At 43.5% G+C, this 14,166-nt stretch overlaps 1 protein-coding gene across 2 annotated transcripts; it reads right to left on the reverse strand.

Annotated features, from left to right (window-relative positions):
* Nucleotides 1-503: 503 nt before the first annotated feature.
* LOC127521342 (von Willebrand factor A domain-containing protein 1-like) lies at nt 504-6,597 on the reverse strand. Of its 2 annotated transcripts, none has more exons than XM_051910552.1 (6): nt 6,335-6,597; nt 6,059-6,170; nt 3,409-3,954; nt 2,627-2,929; nt 1,226-1,501; nt 504-1,143 (listed from the first exon to the last, which is right to left on the reverse strand). In XM_051910552.1, the coding sequence occupies exons 2-6, from the start codon at nt 6,129-6,131 to the stop codon at nt 875-877; spliced, it is 1,467 nt and encodes a 488-aa protein (XP_051766512.1). In that variant the 5' UTR covers nt 6,132-6,170; nt 6,335-6,597; the 3' UTR covers nt 504-874. The 2 variants fall into 2 exon arrangements, with proteins under 2 accessions (XP_051766512.1, XP_051766510.1); XM_051910550.1 differs by having other exon boundaries at nt 6,291-6,597.
* Nucleotides 6,598-14,166: the final 7,569 nt, after the last annotated feature.

Genomic DNA, 14,166 nt, shown 5'->3' on the forward strand with positions numbered 1-14,166 from the left:
TATTACTACAGTACACCTGATAACTTGGTCTTTTCAACAAAATAAACGAATCAACATTTTTGTGACAGTCTTATTTACGGTTTTACAGCAGGAATAATTGTTAAGAGAACTCAAACACTGAACGTTCTCATTTGGTTTTTGGGGAGGAACCAAAAACGTTTTGGGAACGTTAGTTTATGGTTCCCAGAACGTTCCCAAACCAAACCTTTTTAGCTGGGTATATACACTGATCAGGCATAACATTATGGGCACCCTGACTGTTCTGCAGCCCCATACATAAGTCATGATCAGTTAATATAGTTGTGTATATAGTCAAAATAATTATAAAAATAAACATTAACGTGAGTAAACTGTTTACATGTGTAGTTATTTTGGCAGATTACCATTGTAATGTAATGTTTGTAATATTTGTAAAAAAAAAAAAAAAAAAATCCTGTCCTCAAAAGAGTATTTTATTCAGACGTGAGAAATAAACAGATACAATATGAAATAATGAAATCAAATGATTTAAAAGGTTCTTTATTTGCAGTTCTAATATTGCAGTTCATCTCCGTCATAATCAATCCAGCGGGAAAGTTCAGTGTGATGATGTTGTTTTACGCTCGCTAGGTGGCAGTAAACACACATAAACTATGACTCACAACACACAGATCTAACACAGAAACACATTGTGTAATCAGCTTTCAGGTGTCAGGATGTGACTGCATGAGGTCAATCATGAATTTCTTACACTTATTTGAATTATTATTTTTGTTAGCCAGAGGAACAGTTTCAGCTGCGTAAGGACAGTCAGTTCAGTTTGGAATCCACTTCCTGTGCAGTTGTCAGAGAAACCCTGTTCTGAAAGTTCTTTAAACACTGAGCTCGGGTCAGTTTAAGCGTGCGCCGTGCAGCAGAGCCCCTCCCCGCGCGCGCTGAGGTACACCGGCGACACACACACGCGGCTGCCGCGGCCCAGCTCCGTCAGCCGTGTGGACAGTGAGTGTGGCGGCAGGAACAGCGAGGAAGAGGAGGACGAAGGCTGATCTTCTCTCTTCCAGCTCACCCAGTAGCCCAGAAGCCCCGCCCCCTGTCCCTGCCAATCAACCTGCACCGAGCCCCGCCCCACAGGGGTCAACTTCAGGTCAGCGAGCGGCGGGAGATCTGAAACACACGGTCTCACTAATCAGCATGCTGCTTCATTAGCATAAACAGGAAGTGTGTCAATTTCAAGCAGGTGAAATACCTTCTCGTGTGCAGCCTCGGACAGACATCGCCCTCTGCTGGCCGGAGGAGTGCAGCGCAGTGACGGTGATCAGGTACTCAGTGTCTGGGAGGAGCTGAGTGAGGAGGGCGGAGCTCTGGTAGGAGGGCAGGGTCACATTCCGGACCGGACCGATGGGAATCTCTCCGTACTCCACGCGGTACTGCTGGACCTGCTCAGGCTGGACCGGACTCCAGCTCACACGCAAGCCATCCGGACCCGAATCCGACACCATCACGGTCGCCGGACCGAACCGCTCTAGGAGGAGAGAAACTCGGTTCACATTTAAACATCACATTCTCACATTCATAACAGCAGATTACAGCTGATATTAACATCTGTCTCGGGTGCAAATGTTTATTTTAGGGATTTTGAGTAGATACTAGCACTGTCAACTTTTGAACTTATATTTTAATAATTAATAATATGAAAAAAATGAAATTTTACTACATTTTTTGTATGTCTTGTGTGCAGCAATTTTGCCATCATTCGATTATTTTGATCATTTATATATTAATGTATTAGTATTTCATTTTTAATAATTGTTTAAATTTAAGGGTTCGGGTTAATTAATAATGTTTAAATAATTTATTATAAACATTCTAGTTAAAATTATTTATTCATTTCTAATAATTTAATTATTATAATAAAATTTTAAAATTGTTAAAATGATTTATTAACGTTGTAACAATTAAATAATGTATTGTAAAAATTGTTGTTTTATTTACTAATATGTTTAGTAATGTATGAAAAAGTTTTTATAAACATTGTTAAATAATGTTATCAATTAATCAATTTATTATAACAAATGTTAAAAATATTTTTTTTATATATATAAAATGACTTTATTATAAACATTACTGTTAAAATGATTTTTAAAATAGTTTTGTAATAAATTAAATAATTTATAAAAAATTGTTGTTAAAATATTTACTAATATTTTTAATAATATTTTTTAATAATGTCAATTTCTTATAAACATTATGGTTAAACAATGTTTTTGTAATTAAATAAATTATATACAATTTTCAAATATGTATTAAACATTTTAATAATTAAATAGTTTATTATATACATTATTGTTAAAATATTTATTAATAATTGTTAATAAAATTAAAATAAATTAAATTAATTGTACATATTCATATTTTTTATTTTTATTATAAACATGGACTGTGCAAATGCTCAGGACACATAAGAGCTGTTGGCTCATGGGAACCATCTAATATTATATTAACACAAATATAATTAATACATCGGACACTGTCCACCCTGCTCTCTGGATATCAGTATCACATCAGCCATTAAAATAATCAGATAATCACTAGTCAGAAAAGCGTCCCTTGTGATCAGCTGACCCGAAACAGATGTGCGTCTCCTCACCGGGCAGGGTCCTGAAGCTCACGCTGAGCGTTTTCATGTAGCGAATGTTGTTCTCGGGAACGAGCCAGGCCGTGTAGCTGGTGTCGGGCTGCAGGTTGGTGAGTTCGGCCCAGCTGAAGTCGCCTGGAAGAGTGAGATTACTGCCGGGGCCGATGCTGATGGATGCTGCCGTGCCGTCTGACGGGTCGGGCTTGTAGTGAAGGCTGTAGTTTCCCAGACCTCCGCTGAGCACCGGCCGCCACTGCAGAACAGCACTTCTGGAGCGAAGGTCACGCACCTGCAGACGCTCGGCGCGGATCAGATCTGACACACACAAACACTGTGATCAGGGACACACTAAACCTGTCATACTGAAGAAAAGGTTCAAAAGCTGTCCCTGCGCTGGTACACTTGCACAAGGTACTAATATTCACCCTTTAAGTACTAATATTCACCCTTTAGCTACTAATATGCACCCTTTAAGTACTAATATTCACCCTTTAAGTACTAATATTCACCCTTTAGCTACTAATATGCACCCTTTAGGTACTAATATTCACCCTTTAAGAACTAATATTCACCCTTTAGGTTCTAATATTCACCCTTTAAGTACTAATATTCACCCTTTAAGGACTAATATGCACCCTTTAGGTACTAAAATTAACCCTTTAAGTACTAATATGCTCCCTTTAATACTAATATTCACCCTTTAGGTACTAATATTCACCCTTTAGGGGTAAATAAGGTACCTTTTGAAAGTGTACCACCCCAGTGTAAGTTTTCTCTCCTAGTGTCTCTCTCACCTATGAGAGCCTCCGTCAGGTCCTCAGTGACGGAGCTGATGTAATCAATGTCCACAAAATACAGGTGTTTCTCGATGGGTGGAGTCACCACACGCCTCAGCAGTTGGTAGTTTCCATTCCCCATTGAAAGGGCCAGTACAGACACGCCCATTCGCTGCAGCGCTGCCATTGGTCTGTCTATCGCTCCTAGCCCCACCCCGTCCGTGAGCCAGAGGAGGACTCTGGGCGGGGCTTCGGGGTGAGAATCGTTACTCAGCAAACTCTGGAACAACTGCAGTGCTTGCTCTGTGTTGGTGTCTCCACACAGCTGCTTCATGCTCGACAGCGCGTCCTGCAGGCCGCTCTGGGTGTCGTAGGTGTCCAGGCCGAACTCGAGTCTGGGCTCCGTCCCTACCTGCACGAGCGCCACCCTCACCTGCCCTCGACCCAGCAGAAACGGCTGCAGAAGCTCCGACAGGAATTTCTGCAGCCGAAAAAACTCGTAGGATTTGATGCTTCCGGAGGAGTCGAGCAGGAGCAGCAGGTCTCCCTCGCAGCAGTCCGACACTTAGAGAGAGATAGACAGATACGAGCCCTTAAGCCTGTTTGTTCACTGATGACTTTCTCCATTTCCTCTAAATTAATGGAAGGATTCATTTGCACTGCGCCGCTAATGCAGCATCTCCGTCGCAGCAGGTTATTATTATCATCTGACTGAAATATTCAACATGCTTCATTTCTACCGTGTTTAGAGAGAGAGAGAAATTAAAATGTGTCATGAATCTAAATCTCATCAGGATGTTCAACAATATTTGTTATTTGTTAAATATAATAAAGACAATAAAAAATAATGAGATTTTTATATATAATAAATTACAAAAAATAAATACTGTAGCTCAAATTGCTCAAGAAGTTAATGCTGGTTCTGAGTTTGTTGCGTATGGAGCTGAGACCAGCTGAAAAATTACAAACACAAACCATTTGCACAACTTTGTCTCTTTAATGTCTTCTAAAAATGTTATAAACAACAATTTAAAGTTGTTTTAATTTTTACAATCAATTCTTTAATCAAACTACAGGATTTCATTGCAGCTCGTATCTCTCAATCCTGCGTCTGCATGAGTGAAGGACACACAAACATGAGCAGTGATTTCTGTGCGTCCCACATGTCTGAACACACACAAACACACAGTGAGAATATCAGTGCGATGACATCACTGATTCCACACACACACACACACACACACACACACACACACACACACACACACACACAGAGAGAGAGAGAGGAAAACATCAGTGAAAACCTCTCATCTCTCATACTTAGCCTAATAATATTTCAAGGTAACCTCTTGACATTATTAGATCTGAAGCAAACTTGAAAATGTTCTTTTAAATGTAATCACAAGTTTCTTTTTGATGTTTCACTGTATTTGTGAGGACATTTTCAAACATTTGATCCTCACAAACAACCAAACATATAACTATACTGGAAATTACACTGCATAAAGTCTTCTTTACAGATATCTGAATATTCTTAAACATTTACTGAAGATGCAAAATGACATAACAAGAACAAATATCTGCCAATGGGGTCGGAAAAATAAACTTAATTCAAAGAGAAAACAAGATTATTTTTAGATTTTTAAATAATTTTTTAGAGCAGAATTTTAATTTGTTATTATTGTGAAGCTGCTTTGAAACAGTCTGTACTGTATAAAGCGCTACAGAAATAAAGGTGACTTGACTTGTATACATACTTATTTACAAAATAAACAGAAATGCAAAATCAAAAATGTATTTCTTTCTGAAAACACTGAGTTTTGATTTCTAAATGATCAATTTAGGTATATTTACACTATAAACAGAAATGCAAGAGGCTAAAAATAATGTAAATTATCGATTTATGTATAAGTGTTTTGACATGATTGTTGGGTGTAGTTAATCGGGAAATGATCATTTCAATGGCAGTGTTTTCTAAATGAAACACAAGTTTCTTCAGTCATTTTGCTTCTCCAGTTAATTTATTGTGATTTAATAAAGTTTAGATATTTGTACTGGAAAACAGGACAAAAATATATTATTTTTTTTGCAGTGTGGAGTGGAAACATCTCACTATTTTATAATGAAACATCGATTAATTCCAATCATGAGAGATTCATACACAGTTTGACCCAAATTAGCAGCTTATGAATATTCAGATGCCTTCATTAAAGTATTGTACCTCATGGGCAGCTGATAAATCCCCTGAAGAATTAGACTGTCTGACATCACTCATAGAGTTAACAACAAACCAAAGTAATTAATGATTAGTGAGGTGAAATTAAAATCTGAGAGGGTGTTGATGCATTACTAGATCCAAAACGACTGTATTTCTTTCTGAAATTAACATGTTCGTCAAATATTTTTGACTTTGAACAAAAATACAGCCGCAAAATATTTGTATAAGTTTCATTAGGCAATTCTGAAAAACATAAAACTTGATTTTGAGCCTGCAGTAGGCTAAATAAAATATATTTTATGGTAAATACACTGTTCGCTAAAGTAAAGTTGCTCTTTCTCTAACGTTCCTCACACGAGAAACCCCAAACACTAAATAAAGTTACAGAGAAATTCATCACTGTTAGTTAAATTAGTCATCAGAAAAACTCGATCATCACGCGCTTCTTACCTGAGCCGCGCGTGCAGGTTGGCCACAGGCACGCGCACAGCGCCAGCAGCCTGACGAAGCGGAGCGGGTCCATTTGAGAAAGGACTTCAGACTAAAGAAGGTTGACACGAACCTGTTAATAAGGACAGTATTTATTTAACTCAGTCCACCCACCACGCGCCATCGATAAAAGTTTAACTACATTTTTTTTTTTGAGTTTGTTGGCGGAAATCTCCTCAGATTTATCAGTCACCGTTTAAACCCTCCTCAGAAATGAGCGCGTTCCCGCCCTCTCACCGCGGCTGATGAAGGCACTTCTGCCATGTCTAGGCACGACTCCTGACAGCGCGTCTACTGCAGGCGTGCGACGCGACACAACGCGTTATAATCAATAAAGATGTGAAGCTACACTGAAAGCGCGCGCACTTTCCTTTATATTTGTCGTGTTCCGTCGCTCTCATTGCAGACAGGGCGTGACGGAGAAGTAAACATTAAACTGCGTGCCCAGACATTCCCAAAATGATTAAGAAACACTTTAGGTTAAAAACCACTTTAGGTTGAAAACTCCCTCTGATCTATCTATCTATCTATCTATCTATCTATCTAAAATTGTAAGTAGCCTATAATGAAAGTTCTAACATAGCAATTGTGCAAAATGTTTTGTTCAGTAGGAACTGAAAGCAGACGGCTGACAGACGGGTTGTCTTGTGATAAACCTATTTTGGGACTCAGCCTGCAGCTTTAGTTTGTGTGTAGATGCAACATCTGCAGTTTAACCTGGGTGTGAATTACACAATATATATACAGTATATATATATATACACACACCTACTAATTATAGTAATGAACGCAACTTTCACACACCATTGACAGATAAACTGCACGCTCCTGTTTCAGTGTTGTTAAGTTGTGGATATTTTCAGCAAACCGTTATTCAACTGAACTGTGTATTTTAAAGGGAACCTATAACGCCCTTTCACAAGATGTAATATAAGTCTCTGGTGTCTCCAGAATGTGTCTGTGAAGTTTCAGCTCAAAATCCCCCACAGATCATTTATTATAGCTTGTCAAATTTGCCCCTATTTGGGTGTGAGCAAAAACATGTCGTTTTTGTGTGTGTCCCTTAAAATGCAAATGAGCTGCTGCTCCCGCCCCCTTTTCAGAAGAGGGCGGAGCTTTAAAAGCTCGTGCTTCGGTCGCTCAACAACAACAAAGCTGGAGAATCTCACACAGCCAAAATGAGGATTGTCAGTAACGGTGTTCAGCCTTACATTGTTCAAACCGGAGTCGACACTGATGGAGAGACTCAGGAAGAAGTTACAACTTTTAGACGTTTCTGAATGGTTAGTGGATAAATTTATGTAGTTGCTGTGGAGTTGATTCAACTCATCCACTAGCATGTGCATACTTTTGAATAAAACCTGTATGGGTACCTGTTTGCCAAACAGAGTCATACACACCAGGCAAACGTTTATGATTGCTATCAAATGCTGTGAATGGTCTAATATTTTTTTCCAAAATATCGCTCGGACAGAAACGCTCCTTTTTTAGCAATCGATCTTGCCAGGGTCAACTTCAGCCTATCCAAGCTAACGAGACTCTAAATAGTGATGGGTTGTTTCAATTGTTCTCCCACAGTAGAAATCGCATTCCGGGGGGGAGAAATGGGAACGCAGGGGCACCGCGATGCGACCGTAAAGGGTACTTTCACTTTCGCGATCAAAGGGGCAAGACCCCCTGCCCCCCCCCGGTGCACGCCACTGGCGCCGTGGGTGGAAACGTGCAGATTAAGGGGTGGTAATATTATAATAAGATCCCCTTCCTATGTCACAAGAGGAGCGAAATCTGAGCGGCTCATTTTTTTCACATGCTTGCAGAAAAAAGGCTTACCAAAACAAAGTTACTGGGTTGTCCTTTTTCAGGTTTTCTGGGTTGGTAGATGCACCGGGACCCGATTATAGCACTTAAACATGGAAAAGTCAGATTTTCATGATATGTGCCCTTTAAACAGATTATGTGTATATGGTGTTTTATGGGTATTTCACACAGCTGAAGTCAAAAGTGCTGCATAAAAAAGATGTTACTGATCAGAGACAGAGGCAGTCGCTCGTGTCCTGTAAACTCCAGTGTGTTTTTGTAGCGGTTCTTTGTGTAGATCCAGCTCTGACTGTTTGTATCGGGATTGGAAAACTCTTTGGAAACCCACGCGGTGAGGGAATGGAAGGAGTTTGAGCAGATACAAAGCTTTGATTGAGACAAAAACAAGCTCTAATTGAGCCTCAGTGAAATGTCAGACGCTGATGCTTTTCCACAGCCGGACTCAAACTGCATCCCACTTCACACGCCAAAATGGAGCTCGTTCATATTCTCTATCATTCCATTTCTATACACTAAAATGCACCTGATGTTGAAGACGGCGAGTGATGGATTTTCTCACACAATTAATGAGATTAAATTAATCTTGGGTGATGGCTGAAGAAGCACAAAGAGAGAAAGATTTCAATGGGAAATGAAAAGATCCTCAGGCGAGAGACGATTGTCAGTCTGTTCTGACGTAAAAAGACCTTTACTGAGACGAGAAAATGGCAGAGTGAAAATACTAGACCAGAAGAAGTGAGGAGAAAAAATGACATTTCCATTATTACAATTTTCTGCACAGAGAAAAAAAAAAGCCAGAGAGAATCAGACAGATACAGCTGATCGCCGAGGTTCAGTCGGGCTTTAATTCTGCGGTGGGCCGCTCACGCTGACAGCGATTAGCAGCAGCAAAACCAGCAGAATCACTGTTTTTCTGTAAGAGACTTGAGTGGCAGCGACCATTAGTGAGGTGACGGAGTTTAACTTCATGCAAATCAGCAGCGACTGCAGCCCGGTTCTGCAGTGGAAGAACTGTCAGTGTCGCTACACTACACAACTGTCAGTGAGTCCGTGAGACTTCAGTTTTGTGTTTATTTTGTCATGATAAACAACCACTGCAGTGCAGGAGTTTACAAACACACACACACACATAAATCACACAAATCGGCATCTACACACACCCTGAAACCGTGACAAACGGGCCGACGGCAGCGAGGCGTTAATCACGGCAGAGAGGAGCACATTAAAGAGGTGAAATGTTCGAGTCTAATCAGAATTCTGGCCGTTTCTGAGCCGCAATTTTCCAGCTGAAGAGAGTCGAGCGGCGATAAGAGCTGGCGGCAGGTCGTATGATAAGAGACTGAGAGGTGCATTATGGGAGAAGAGCGGCTGTGGAGGGTCATTTAGCTCATCGACGCTCTCAGGCGCTTGCGGTGGGCGGACAGAGGATCATTTGAGCTCGCGGAGCCTCGAGGATCTGATTAACCACACAGACTGCTCCTGTTTTACTCCTCACATACGTGTACTGGAGAAGCAAAATGACAGTTATTAAGTCTGACCACTGATCTCGTTTGCATTTATTTACATATACATACAATCTTGGGTTATTTTTTCTACCCAGATCCTGGGTCAGACGTAACAACCCAGCGTTTGGGTAGTTTTTGTGTTACTCAGATCCTGGGTCAGACGTAACAACCCGGCGTTTGGGTAGTTTTTGTGTTACTCAGATCCTGGGTCAGACGTGACAACCCGGCGTTTGGGTAGTTTTTGTGTTACTCAGATCCTGGGTCAGACGTAACAACCCGGCGTTTGGGTAGTTTTTGTGTTACCCAGATCCTGGGTCAGACGTAACAACCCGGCGTTTGGGTAGTTTTTGTGTTACCCTGATCCTGGGTCAGACGTAACAACCCGGCGTTTGGGTAGTTTTTGTGTTACCCTGATCCTGGGTCAGACGTAACAACCCGGCGTTTGGGTAGTTTTTGTGTTACCCAGATCCTGGGTCAGACGTAACAACCCGGCGTTTGGGTAGTTTTTGTGTTACCCAGATCCTGGGTCAGACGTAACAACCCGGCGTTTGGGTAGTTTTTGTGTTACCCAGATCCTGGGTCAGACGTAACAACCCAGGGTTTGGGTAGTTTTTGTGTTACCCTGATCCTGGGTCAGACGTAACAACCCGGCGTTTGGGTAGTTTTTGTGTTACCCTGATCCTGGGTCAGACGTAACAACCTGGCGTTTGGGTAGTTTTTGTGTTACCCTGATCCTGGGTCAGACGTAACAACCCGGCGTTTGGGTAGTTTTTGTGTTACCCAGATCCTGGGTCAGACGTAACAACCCGGCGTTTGGGTAGTTTTTGTGTTACCCAGATCCTGGGTCAGACGTAACAACCCGGCGTTTGGGTAGTTTTTGTGTTACTCAGATCCTGGGTCAGACGTAACAACCCGGCGTTTGGGTAGTTTTTGTGTTACCCTGATCCTGGGTCAGACGTAACAACCCGGCGTTTGGGTAGTTTTTGTGTTACCCTGATCCTGGGTCAGACGTAACAACCCGGCGTTTGGGTAGTTTTTGTGTTACACAGATCCTGGGTCAGACGTAACAACCCGGCGTTTGGGTAGTTTTTGTGTTACTCAGATCCTGGGTCAGACGTAACAACCCGGCGTTTGGGTAGTTTTTGTGTTACCCTGATCCTGGGTCAGACGTAACAACCCGGCGTTTGGGTAGTTTTTGTGTTACCCAGATCCTGGGTCAGACGTAACAACCCGGCGTTTGGGTAGTTTTTGTGTTACCCAGATCCTGGGTCAGACGTAACAACCCGGCGTTTGGGTAGTTTTTGTGTTACCCTGATCCTGGGTCAGACGTAACAACCCGGCGTTTGGGTAGTTTTTGTGTTACCCAGATCCTGGGTCAGACGTAACAACCCGGCGTTTGGGTAGTTTTTGTGTTACCCTGATCCTGGGTCAGACGTAACAACCCGGCGTTTGGGTAGTTTTTGTGTTACCCAGATCCTGGGTCAGACGTAACAACCCGGCGTTTGGGTAGTTTTTGTGTTACCCTGATCCTGGGTCAGACGTAACAACCCGGCGTTTGGGTAGTTTTTGTGTTACCCTGATCCTGGGTCAGACGTAACAACCCGGCGTTTGGGTAGTTTTTGTGTTACCCAGATCCTGGGTCAGACGTAACAACCCGGCGTTTGGGTAGTTTTTGTGTTACCCAGATCCTGGGTCAGACGTAACAACCCGGCGTTTGGGTAGTTTTTGTGTTACCCAGATCCTGGGTCAGACGTAACAACCCAGGGTTTGGGTAGTTTTTGTGTTACCCTGATCCTGGGTCAGACGTAACAACCCGGCGTTTGGGTAGTTTTTGTGTTACCCTGATCCTGGGTCAGACGTAACAACCCGGCGTTTGGGTAGTTTTTGTGTTACCCTGATCCTGGGTCAGACGTAACAACCCGGCGTTTGGGTAGTTTTTGTGTTACCCAGATCCTGGGTCAGACGTAACAACCCGGCGTTTGGGTAGTTTTTGTGTTACACAGATCCTGGGTCAGACGTAACAACCCGGCGTTTGGGTAGTTTTTGTGTTACTCAGATCCTGGGTCAGACGTAACAACCTGGCGTTTGGGTAGTTTTTGTGTTACCCTGATCCTGGGTCAGACGTAACAACCCGGCGTTTGGGTAGTTTTTGTGTTACCCTGATCCTGGGTCAGACGTAACAACCCGGCGTTTGGGTAGTTTTTGTGTTACACAGATCCTGGGTCAGACGTAACAACCCGGCGTTTGGGTAGTTTTTGTGTTACTCAGATCCTGGGTCAGACGTAACAACCCGGCGTTTGGGTAGTTTTTGTGTTACTCAGATCCTGGGTCAGACGTAACAACCCGGCGTTTGGGTAGTTTTTGTGTTACTCAGATCCTGGGTCAGACGTAACAACCCGGCGTTTGGGTAGTTTTTGTGTTACTCAGATCCTGGGTCAGACGTGACAACCCGGCGTTTGGGTAGTTTTTGTGTTACTCAGATCCTGGGTCAGACGTAACAACCCGGCGTTTGGGTAGTTTTTGTGTTACCCAGATCCTGGGTCAGATGTAACAACCCGGCGTTTGGGTAGTTTTTGTGTTACCCTGATCCTGGGTCAGACGTAACAACCCGGCGTTTGGGTAGTTTTTGTGTTACCCTGATCCTGGGTCAGACGTAACAACCCGGCGTTTGGGTAGTTTTTGTGTTACCCAGATCCTGGGTCAGACGTAACAACCCGGCGTTTGGGTAGTTTTTGTGTTACCCAGATCCTGGGTCAGACGTAACAACCCGGCGTTTGGGTAGTTTTTGTGTTACCCAGATCCTGGGTCAGACGTAACAACCCAGGGTTTGGGTAGTTTTTGTGTTACCCTGATCCTGGGTCAGACGTAACAACCCGGCGTTTGGGTAGTTTTTGTGTTACCCTGATCCTGGGTCAGACGTAACAACCTGGCGTTTGGGTAGTTTTTGTGTTACCCTGATCCTGGGTCAGACGTAACAACCCGGCGTTTGGGTAGTTTTTGTGTTACCCAGATCCTGGGTCAGACGTAACAACCCGGCGTTTGGGTAGTTTTTGTGTTACCCAGATCCTGGGTCAGACGTAACAACCCGGCGTTTGGGTAGTTTTTGTGTTACTCAGATCCTGGGTCAGACGTAACAACCCGGCGTTTGGGTAGTTTTTGTGTTACCCTGATCCTGGGTCAGACGTAACAACCCGGCGTTTGGGTAGTTTTTGTGTTACCCTGATCCTGGGTCAGACGTAACAACCCGGCGTTTGGGTAGTTTTTGTGTTACACAGATCCTGGGTCAGACGTAACAACCCGGCGTTTGGGTAGTTTTTGTGTTACTCAGATCCTGGGTCAGACGTAACAACCCGGCGTTTGGGTAGTTTTTGTGTTACCCTGATCCTGGGTCAGACGTAACAACCCGGCGTTTGGGTAGTTTTTGTGTTACCCAGATCCTGGGTCAGACGTAACAACCCGGCGTTTGGGTAGTTTTTGTGTTACCCAGATCCTGGGTCAGACGTAACAACCCGGCGTTTGGGTAGTTTTTGTGTTACCCTGATCCTGGGTCAGACGTAACAACCCGGCGTTTGGGTAGTTTTTGTGTTACCCAGATCCTGGGTCAGACGTAACAACCCGGCGTTTGGGTAGTTTTTGTGTTACCCTGATCCTGGGTCAGACGTAACAACCCGGCGTTTGGGTAGTTTTTGTGTTACCCAGATCCTGGGTCAGACGTAACAACCCGGCGTTTGGGTAGTTTTTGTGTTACCCTGATCCTGGGTCAGACGTAACAACCCGGCGTTTGGGTAGTTTTTGTGTTACCCTGATCCTGGGTCAGACGTAACAACCCGGCGTTTGGGTAGTTTTTGTGTTACCCAGATCCTGGGTCAGACGTAACAACCCGGCGTTTGGGTAGTTTTTGTGTTACCCAGATCCTGGGTCAGACGTAACAACCCGGCGTTTGGGTAGTTTTTGTGTTACCCAGATCCTGGGTCAGACGTAACAACCCAGGGTTTGGGTAGTTTTTGTGTTACCCTGATCCTGGGTCAGACGTAACAACCCGGCGTTTGGGTAGTTTTTGTGTTACCCTGATCCTGGGTCAGACGTAACAACCCGGCGTTTGGGTAGTTTTTGTGTTACCCTGATCCTGGGTCAGACGTAACAACCCGGCGTTTGGGTAGTTTTTGTGTTACCCAGATCCTGGGTCAGACGTAACAACCCGGCGTTTGGGTAGTTTTTGTGTTACACAGATCCTGGGTCAGACGTAACAACCCGGCGTTTGGGTAGTTTTTGTGTTACTCAGATCCTGGGTCAGACGTAACAACCTGGCGTTTGGGTAGTTTTTGTGTTACCCTGATCCTGGGTCAGACGTAACAACCCGGCGTTTGGGTAGTTTTTGTGTTACCCTGATCCTGGGTCAGACGTAACAACCCGGCGTTTGGGTAGTTTTTGTGTTACACAGATCCTGGGTCAGACGTAACAACCCGGCGTTTGGGTAGTTTTTGTGTTACTCAGATCCTGGGTCAGACGTAACAACCCGGCGTTTGGGTAGTTTTTGTGTTACTCAGATCCTGGGTCAGACGTAACAACCCGGCGTTTGGGTAGTTTTTGTGTTACTCAGATCCTGGGTCAGACGTAACAACCCGGCGTTTGGGTAGTTTTTGTGTTACTCAGATCCTGGGTCAGACGTGACAACCCGGCGTTTGGGTAGTTTTTGTGTTACTCAGATCCTGGGTCAGACGTAACAACCCGGCGTTTGGGTAGTTT

This window comes from Ctenopharyngodon idella, chromosome 10 (assembly GCF_019924925.1).
Source record: "Ctenopharyngodon idella isolate HZGC_01 chromosome 10, HZGC01, whole genome shotgun sequence".
Taxonomy (NCBI): domain Eukaryota; kingdom Metazoa; phylum Chordata; class Actinopteri; order Cypriniformes; family Xenocyprididae; genus Ctenopharyngodon; species Ctenopharyngodon idella.

Bases quoted from the DNA above. Each gene is read 5' to 3' on its own strand.
- LOC127521342 (XM_051910552.1), bottom strand. From the start codon at position 6,131: ATGGACCCGCTCCGCTTCGTCAGGCTGCTGGCGCTGTGCGCGTGCCTG. The intron at 3,955-6,058 runs GTAAGAAGCGCG...TCTCTCTCTAAG, and splicing joins AACCTGCACGCGCGGCTCAG to TGTCGGACTGCTGCGAGGGA. The intron at 2,930-3,408 runs GTGAGAGAGACA...TGTGTGTGTCAG, and splicing joins CCTGACGGAGGCTCTCATAG to ATCTGATCCGCGCCGAGCGT.